Here is a 10,086-nt window from a genome sequence, read left to right on the forward strand (position 1 = left end):
AAGCTCTCGACTCGCTCTTCATCCACCCCTAGGCACAGCTCCATACATTCCATGTTCCATGCATTATTTTGACATTGCCAAAATATAGCACTCAAATGTGTAGAAGAAAATCCTGGATTGTTCCTTGAGACTACTTCTAATGTTACCTAAATAAAAAATGCCCCCATTTCAGTAGAAAGAGTAGAAAGCATATATTCCCCTGCATGGGGATAAGTGATTTGGGCAACATCATTCTTTTTTTTTTTCTACTTTCAAGCAAGATCTGAGTATGGGAGAGGAGTGTGGGTCTGAGTCAGATAGATCTACCTTTCTTTGTGCAGCCAAAAGGAGAGAGGATTCTTCTTCTATTTCCTTGGCTGGGGGCCCTATGAAAACCTAAGTTTCATTCATACTTGAAGGTGAAGTTGAAGGTGGGATGGAGTAAATATTATTTACCCATATTAAAAGTGCTTCAACAATAGTCTACTGTCCAGAGTGCTGAGGAATTTCTTTTTAGGATATAGTTATAGATGCTTTGCAAGTGTTAGGAATGCATCTGGAGTTTCATTAGTTCAAAAAGACTTTCCCAAGCAAATTAAACTTAACCTTAGGATCTAAGTAGTGTTTAAATTAAGACAAATGTAAAATCATCGACAAAATCTTATATGCATATGAGAGAAGTATAGCTGTTTGAAATGTTAGGCTGTAAGTATCTGGCAGATACAGATTAAATAGAGACTTCACAATATACAGAGCTARTATAGAGTTATATATATATGTTAATAATATATATGTTGTTAATAATATATATAAGTTAATAATGATTTAGAGGCTGTCCAGAAGGTAGAAGTTGAGGGAGACTTACATAATTGTATTTTACTGTTGGCTGCTAAGAGTCTTAGAAATTTCAAGCCCTGAAACAGACTTTATTAACATAAATATATAAATTGATATAAATAATACATCAAATTATATAGAGAGAATGTGATGTTTTCATAAATTCTTTGGGGCGGATACTTTGACTAGTTATTTTTAGTTTACATACTGTACAGTTGGCATGATAGAAATATCTAATAATTCAGGCATTTTGTTTTATAACTGTTACGTTTTCCTTGATCACATTATCCACTGCACTTTTTGTTATTACAAAGAGAAAAGCTGGTAATATTGCACAGCTGATAATATTACACTTTTTTTTCTATATTCATGTTTTTAAAATCACGTTCTCTATCTGTATTTATCTGTTATATCAAAGGACCATCTACATAGATGGGTTCACATGCACAGTGCATTCTGCCTGTGCTCCAAACCAAGCCAGACCTGTCTGGAAACCAGAACCTGCTTGGGTCAGTGCTGGGTCTAATCTATTTAATCATGCTGAGATACGCCTGTGGCTCTGAAACATACCAACACCGCTGCGTGGCTTCAGGACTGGAGCTGATTCACATGCAAGCAGTGGTAGTACAGGCATTTTGAGCTGATTTCTGTCTCTGTTTGTTGGGTAGATGTCACCTAAGAGAGCTTGAGTTTAAAACAAACCAACAAACAAACCTTTTTCTTCATTTGTTGAAAGAGATTTCAAGGATGTCATTGCCAGCTGCATGCCATCGTGTTCTTTAGTCACAGTTACACAGAATGCCACTGTTTACCTCTTTACAGTTTTTATTTTATACTCTAACACAGATTCCTGCTCCTTTCTCTTAAACAGGACCACCAGAGAGATACTGCAGAAATCAGCAAACACTAAATCGTTACTAAAACGATCCTCCTCTCTCCCATACTGTGTACCATTCACATGGTATGGAGAGAGTAGCAAGGGATCCAATTCTTCTAGGAACCTGCCATCACCTACCAGCTCAACTGAACCTTCTTCTGAAAATATAAGTCCAGCTAAGAAAGGGGCAAAGGTAGAAAATAAAAACTACCTTATTCCCACTGTGTTGAGTGGCATAATTGGCTTAATGTTTCTGAAGAAAGAAAAGGCCAAGATGTTAATATTACAATAAACAGCGCGTGGTGTTCATTGTGCAGTAAAAGCTCATCTGAACAGCACATCTCTATCACTGTACCATTCCACATTCTGCCTTTATACTCTGTCTTTCTCTTAATGTACATTAATTCAGTAAAGTAGCTGTGGTGTGCTGTACTGTACCAAAACCAAGTGGTGCCAGTGGAAATTAGCATTTGGATCAACAGAACAAATGCTAGATTTGTGTATTCAGTTGTAGATATTTTTCTGCATCCTTCCGGACTGAATACCTACCCATGTTTAATGTATAAATGAGATGTTTGCAAGTGAAGAAATGTTGTACGCTGTCAGTCATTTGCCTTTTTCTCCCCCAGTAATGAAATCTGCTTGTCATGCATGCTAGATGTTGGGCTTAATTCCATTTATGAAGATCCTTGAACTAAAAATATGAACTATTACAATTTAATACATCTGTGTGATTCCTTTCTATGTGCATGAATGTTTCAGCATGTAACTCATTAAATAACCCTTAGTTACAGTAATATACTTAGGTTTTTCATGTTGTTTATTTTCACTTCTCTAAAATATTTATCTGCCTGTATCCTCTTACAACTTCTAGCTATTTACTTTTTATATTGCTCTGGAAAAGAAATAGAAATGGTTCTGATCCTTATATTCACGAATTTGAGTCATAATCAGAAATCTGATACCTCCTATACACATATATACATAATAGCAGTTTATATACACACACACACACACACACACACACACACACATAATAGCATACACATAAATAGCTGTTTTCTCAGGCATTTCTTATGCTTTTGGTGCCATAAGCTCTAAGTGTCTTACTTCTGCTGTGCACCAACAAGCTGTGTGAGATCTCAGTTGTGATATGAAAAAAGATCACATTGCGTTATGTGCTAGGGAGAGCAACACAAGGTTGACCAGTCTAAATCAGACTGGTTGAGAAGACCACAGAAAAATTCTCTGAAGGTTAAAAATAAACGAATCCATTGCCTGGGTTCTTTTTAGAAGAAAGATGAGGGTTAGACATGTAGATCCTATTTCTGCCTTTAAAGAAACATTTTGTAAAAAGAACTTTCAAATGGGGAGAAAAGCCAACCCTTTTACAGTTATTATTAGGTTGGTAAGGTAGTTTTATTTTGTTCTTTGTCCTGCTCCTTCGTTATTATTTTTAGCAGGCCTTGGCTATCTTGTTTTTTTTCACAGAAATTTTAAAAGACTAAAACGAATCAAGACTGATACTTACACAAGATGAAAAAGCAGTCAGAGTATTTAAAAAAAAGAAAAAAAGAGATTCACACTACAGAAAGTAGAACTGTAAAGCTCCTTGCCTACAAATGCTGTGGAGGCTAAAGTTTACTTACAAGGAAAGCTGCTCAGGTGTCCTAGTCCTCTGTAAAGAAATGGGAAAAGCAGAACAGTAATTCTAAAAGTAGATGTGAGAAAACTGAGCACAAAATCTTTTTGATGTTCTCTGTAAAGTTTGTAAGCTCTTAAGCTAACAGTATCTATACTGCGATTTAGGTTTTGAAAGCACAGTATGATGTCACTTTTCAGTGGGATTTCCAGCAAAACTAAGGGAATCCAGACTTGGTGTTCTTCCTGTTTTCAGAAGAGAGAGCTCAAATATCTCTTGGGGGATAAAATAATAAAACCAGTATTTTTTTATTTTCTTTTTGGTTTTGAATGATATGGTGTTTGGATCCATTTTTTTAAATTGAATATCAGAAGTGAATTGAATTTGCTGTTCAGCTAGATGTGTTAGATTAAAATAGACACCGGAGGTCTCAGTAGAGAGTAGAGGTCTCAATATCAACTATATTTTTGATTTAAATGGAATATTATGGTGTCCTTAATTATTTTTTATTTTTTGTTTTATTATTGTTCTCAGATCAGACTGTTTCACTCTAATGGAAAATACTTGTTAATTTTTGTATTCCTCTGATGGTGATTTCACTTTATTCCTAGAAAAAATGTGCATGCTTTTGCTATTCTTTGCTATGAAGTGTGATGTTTGTCATTACATGCTTATGACAAAACAATGTTTGTTTTATGGTTTTTGTTTCAGTAAATAATATTTGATATCACAAGATCTCTTTTACCTTCAATTCAATTTTTTTCTAAAGGTATAGATAAAGAGGGAAGATCCTTTCATTTTTCTAAGAGATTGTTTGGGACTCAGAAATGGATTCACAGGATATTCTCCTTGTTTTTTCAATAGCAGTTTTAACTTCTCTCTGATAATTAATCCTCTGTCCTAGTCTTTGTGCTACTGCGTGTGCCTACGCTTGTCCTAAATATGTGAAGAACAGTAAAATGCTATTGATTAACCAGCGGAAGCAATAATTCAGCACCATGATGATAGCCAACATCTGTAAGGGAAGTCTAGAAATTGCTTACAAACCCTTTTGATATTCATTGAAACATTAAGCTGACAAAGATGTCTCATAAAATATGTAGTGGTAAAAATACTGCATATAGTGGTAAAAATATTGCATAGTCTATAAATCATTAACAAGACTAAACATTAGGCTTCATCATCTGTTTTCTCACTGGTCTGATGAATGATTGAAAACACTCCTAAACTATGCCAACCTGGAGAACAAAAAGCAAATTTCCCTTTTAGATACACGCCTGAGATTATTTGTTCATTCTAACTCATCTTTTTCTTTACAGAATTTCACGTTCAACGATGACTTCAGCCCTAGCAGCACAAGTTCAGCTGATTTGAGTGGTTTAGGAGCAGAACCCAAAACCCCAGGTTTCTCGCACTCCTTAGCACTGTCATCAGATGAGGTATGCTGATGAAATTGTTTAAGGTGGGAAATAGTTTTCCTTCTCTCATGCCATTTTTCTTGATAATTACTCAAATAATACAGGGGGTTTTTTTAGGCAGTAGAATGGGAGAAGAACCCATAATGGGAGACTATAGTTTTTTCTTCATGTAATAATCATTTGAAATAAAGGTCCTATGGTATTATCATAGGAAAGCAAAATACTTTTGGTTTCCTACGAGATGCTGTATCCTCATACATTTCAATACACACTTCCTACATTTTAAATATGTACATGTGAACCTGTATACATATACACTAAAATAGGCATAACTGAGACAATTTTGAGATAATAAAGATACAGTATAGTTGGCTAAATGTAGTTGAAATGTAAGACCCCTTCACGTAGACTAATTTTTACCCCAGTATATTAAAATGATAATGACCTGTACATGCATTTTTTGCATACTACCACACCTGAAAGTATATACAGTGATTAGAATGTCTATGCATTAATCCAGTTTGCGTTCTCTTTGTGCTTGCTTTGCGTATACACAGTGGTCTGAGTTCAGCTCTTTCAAACTAGATTTTTGTTTGAGCAGTCATAATGTGCAGAAGGTTTCATAATCCTATAAATTGGTGACAGAATTGAATTGAATATGATATTTTGGAAATATCTCCCTAAAACATTAGCTTTGTAGCTGAGCTGTCAGTGAAGCTGCACAGTTTGACAGTAGCTGATAATGCGTCCCATTGACTCAGGAAACTTGTGTCTTTGTTCTCCTACAAGCACTGAATAAGAACTTAATATTTTTCACTTGCAGTTTGAGCCAGCATTTTTTCTAGAGAGGAAGAACTTGAAATACCTGTTTCTTCTTCTTTTTTTTTTTTTTGGTAACACTTAGGTTTGTTACTATTGCTGTCTGCATGCTTTGCATAGATTTAAATAAAGACAGCTGTTCTGTGCAACCCCTTTTGCCAAAATGCAAGTCTACAAGACCAACTACTCTATAGAGATTACTTACTGCAGATCATAAAGGATGGACATTTACAAGAACCACAGTACAGTAGTAGACAGGAGTCTGTATATTGTTTGAATTACTTTTTTATTTTTTTATTTTTTATTTTTACTTTTTTATTTTTCTATTTTTTATATAAATTTTTAATTCCCATTGTATTATGTATTTTATTGTGACAATGCCCTATTTCTAGTGGTATTGAATTAAAAGCTTGAAAATGCTTCCATCTTGTTTGTTCAGCCTTCTACTTTGTTGGTTCTAAAATACCAAGTCTGAACAGGTCTACAAAAGTAAATTTGTAAAATTACACAAGCAAATGTGTTTTCTCTGTCCTCTGCTGTGTACCAAATTTCAGCCTCTGATTGAGGCAGCATGTCCAATAAGAGCTGCAGTGGAAACCTACGCAACTGCCCTTGCAGGGGGTTAAACTAGGATTGCTCTTTAACCTTTGATAGCATATTGCTGCTAGCACTTCTCCTTCATTTCCACTCCTTTGGCAGATCTGACATAATTACGTGAAAGACACAAAAGAATGAAAAGGAAAGGGTGGGGAGAGAACACAGTTCTTGGGCTTCATACTCCTCTAATTAAGGGGATTTTGCTCTTGCTTTTGGAGCTATCAGCAAAGTTCCCATTGATTCCAGTGTGTCAAGGCCAGGAACTCCAAGGGGTTTTCTTTGGCACAATCTCAGGCTTAGCTGCCAAATCGTGTGTGTTGAGCTTTCAACATAACCTCTCTGCTTCTGGAAATAATTTTTTTTAAAGAAATCTCTTTGTTTTTGAGTAGTCATATCCGTTTGCAAATCTTGGTGCTGCCCTTGCCTGAACTCTTACATGCTGTTGCATATTCTGTATTTTGTTTCTATAATGCTTTTCTTTTCCATTTCTTTGTTGCTCCCTCACTCAGAGCCTGGATATGATTGATGATGAGGTGAGATACTAGAGAGCTGTTTGTGGTGAATTGTGTGACCATGGTGTGGCAATGTATTGTCTCATTTGCAGATTTACATTTCTTGTTTTACCGTGCTGCGTGGCAAATCCCCGTGTTTAAGCACAATGTGCAGATGTCTGGCTCTTCCCGCCCTGTCTTCAGTTCTCCTCTCCTTTCTGCTAAGAGTTTTCAAGGCCAGAGCAAATTGCATTTTTTGTGGTATGTTGGAAGGTGAGAGGGGTCCATTTCAGACCAAATCCACAAGGCCAAGCATCAGCTGGACTGAGCTCATGCTGGCTTTAAGAGAAGGAAAAGATRGTGCTGGATGGGTCTTTTCACCATCCCTGAGGAATGGACAGCCAGAAAATTAGACAGCTCCCAGCATCATTTAAACCAGTGCAAAAGCTGTTCTAACATAAGACAGCTGCTGCAGCCCATAACAGCTGCCTTGCTGACCAAGGGTTGAACAGAGTAGCTTTTGTTTCAGGCCCCGCTGGCATGCCCCTGGGTGGAATAAAGTGGCAGAGCGGAGGACACCAGGCTGGCTCCACCAGCTGTACTACACCCCGAGCCCCTGGCGGCCTCTCCTAGTGCTGCTTTTGTGCAGTTTTCTCAGCAGCCCAGCATGTTCAGAACAGGGCCAAGGCTGGGAGTTCTCTGTTTTTTCTTTACTGTTCCTCTGTGTTGTCTCATAGTCTTCCACAGATAGTGTCAGTCTCACTGGCTATTTTATGTCATCACTTTGAACTTGAGAATGGTTTTCTGAGGGCTTTTTATTTTTCCTGAATTTCGTGTCTTATAGCTTAAACACACCATAGAGATCTGTGAATGCACCTGGGAAGTGGAATGCAGAATTCCCTGCATCCGGCATCCTTTAGAAATGTTCTAATTCGAAGGATTAAAATCTTGAGAGGGAATGGGAGCATACCTGTATTGAATTGTGCCACACAGCCATTTCGGTCCCTGTTTGGATTAAAAGGAATGACAGTTCCTTTTTCTTCTTCTGTTTATAAATAGACAAATATATGTAAATTTATAAATATTTATAAATAGAAGACTGTGTAGGTACCTTGTATCAATTTTTAGATAAATTGGATGGATACAGAGGTAATATAATGGTGCAAAATTCTTAATATAGCAGTATAAAGGTGGTACAGATACCTCTGCTCTGATGCTGATGGTTTGGACTGAAAAATGCTGTTACTAGTCAGTGTTACCCTTTTAATAATAATGCAGCGTGTTTTTGTCACAGATCCTTGATGATGGACAGTCTCCTAAACACAGTCAGTGTCAGAATCGTGCTGTTCAGGAGTGGAGCGTGCAGCAGGTTTCCCACTGGTTAATGAGCCTGAACCTTGAACAGTATGTTTCTGAATTCAGTGCCCAAAAYGTAAATGGGGAGCATCTCCTTCAACTGGATGGGAGTAAGCTCAAGGTAATTGATTGTCTGGACTTCAAGACTAACTGTATTATTTATTGTCACCTCAGATTTTAAAGGAAGTAAGAATTCTGCAAGGAAATAGAGAAGCCCTGTGCATAGAATGATGACAGACTGGGATAATAAAGTAGATAGCCACAGCATCACTTCACAAAATTCYCATATGCATTTAGATTCAGAAGCCTCAGAAACAGAGGGCATTTGCTTTGTGAAAACTCTGGGTGTATATAATGTATCCACATTTCCATGCATTAATCATATAGCGGCATGTACAAGTAGTATTTGCATGCATGTATTTCTCATCCAGCTCTGTTTTGCAAAAGAGTGATTCACAGAAGATAGTAAACAGAAACACATCAGAAGTAGTTACTAAAAAATGGATTACTGTGATACTAGAGGCTTAAGTTGGACAGCAATTGTGCAATGTTAGAACTAGATACAGTTTTGATATATAGCGTATATATTGTTTATTGCAGTGGAATTATGAGCCTACTTTTCTCAAAAATAATTTCAGATAGGAGTTGTGGACTGCTTAGCATATCTGAAAGTCAAAGTTCTGCTGTTTCAAGTTGGGAACCCTTCCATTATGAAATTTTGTGCTGACCATTTCATTCACTCTAGGATTTTTACAAGAGTAAAAAGACTTTTGACTAAGGGACACCAGTGGGAATTGGGAAGTCTTCTTCTGCATAGACTTAGAAGACTTGAGGCAAATTGTTTAATCTTTCTATGCCACGTTTGATCAATGAAATCAATATAGTAGAACTTCGGTTGCAATGAGATCTAATTCTTTCATATTCTAGACGTGGAAGGTATGGAAAGTACTCCAGAAGTATAAAATAATGTTACTTACACTTCAATAATGTGTCTGAGTCTATCTCAAATTTGCGTAGTTGTGATAGTCTTATGCTTAAGAAGAGTCACTATTAGAATATGAAAAAAATGGTGATAGATTAAAGCATATGAAATACTTCTTTTTTTAATTTGTTTTTCCCCATCTCAGGCTCTTGGTATAACATCTTCCCAGGACAGAGCAGTCATTAAAAAGAAGCTAAAGGAAATGAAAACATCCATGGAGAAAGCTCGCAAAGCTCAAGAGAAAATGGAAAAGCAAAGGGAAAAGCTTAGGAAGAAGGAACAAGAGCAACTGCAGAGGAAATCAAAGAGAACAGACAAGTCTTCATCAGATGCGACAGAGGGCACTAATGAGCAGTGATGAGCAGAACTACTACTGTGTTAGGAATATGGAGGCACTTCAAGGGAAGAGAAACTCTCATCCAATTCGGTGCCCCTTCAGCCTTCTTGTATTCATTGCACAAGAGTATGTACACAGAAATGGGGCTATAAATAGAATGAGTGGGGAAATTTATATTGTGTAGTTTTATTTTCCTGCATATTCAGTTCATGCTCGTTATTGTTGCCATGCTAAACAACCCCAAACCCTCAGTTTGTTTTGTTGTTATTGACAGATTTCATATTTGTGTGGCGGTGTTTCCTTCCAAACTACTCTTCTCTATTGAGCTCTGTGTGTTTGGTCACTTCAGTACCCAGCAAGATGCTGAGGAGCATGGTCCACTGCTTCACATGTGCCGAGTAGGATGACCAGTCAGAACGACTGGTGAATGTTTATTCAGCTGAGTAAAAGGAGCTGTTCTCTCTCCAATAGAGCTGACTTAACTTTCTAACTTGGAATTTCGGCTTCTTTACAGTGTTTTGATACTCAGTTCTGTCTACTGGAATAAGTTTCATCTTGCATCAGTACCTTGAAGTGACACTGTTCTGGAAATGCAGCTGTTCAGTGACTTCTTATTATACACTGGAGATAAAGACAGGAGAGTCAATATTGCCCCTGGGTAAAAGACAGGAGATGAAACTCTTTCTGTTAACTGTACAATAGTTTAATCCAGGAAGGAGGCAAAGCCCTAAATGATTATGTGGGTTTACAC

General features: G+C 37.0%; 1 protein-coding gene across 4 annotated transcripts in view; it reads left to right on the forward strand.

The window, feature by feature from the left end:
* PPP1R9A (protein phosphatase 1 regulatory subunit 9A) overlaps nucleotides 1-9,600 on the forward strand; it is a 150,273-nt gene extending 140,673 nt beyond the window's left edge. For 2 of the 4 annotated variants that reach the window (XM_026087777.1, XM_026087778.1), the window contains exons 15-19: nucleotides 1,688-1,886; nucleotides 4,655-4,774; nucleotides 6,679-6,702; nucleotides 7,955-8,137; nucleotides 9,144-9,600. In XM_026087777.1, coding sequence (XP_025943562.1) covers nucleotides 1,688-1,886; nucleotides 4,655-4,774; nucleotides 6,679-6,702; nucleotides 7,955-8,137; nucleotides 9,144-9,356 — 739 coding nt within the window. In that variant the 3' untranslated portion in view covers nucleotides 9,357-9,600. The remainder of the gene's footprint in view (nucleotides 1-1,687; nucleotides 1,887-4,654; nucleotides 4,775-6,678; nucleotides 6,703-7,954; nucleotides 8,138-9,143) is intronic. The other 2 variants (XM_026087779.1, XM_026087780.1) reach the window with 2 other exon arrangements.
* The last annotated feature ends 486 nt before the right edge of the window (nucleotides 9,601-10,086 follow it).

Source organism: Apteryx rowi, unplaced genomic scaffold (genome assembly GCF_003343035.1).
Source record: "Apteryx rowi isolate R43461 unplaced genomic scaffold, aptRow1 scaffold_731, whole genome shotgun sequence".
Lineage (NCBI taxonomy): Eukaryota > Metazoa > Chordata > Aves > Apterygiformes > Apterygidae > Apteryx > Apteryx rowi.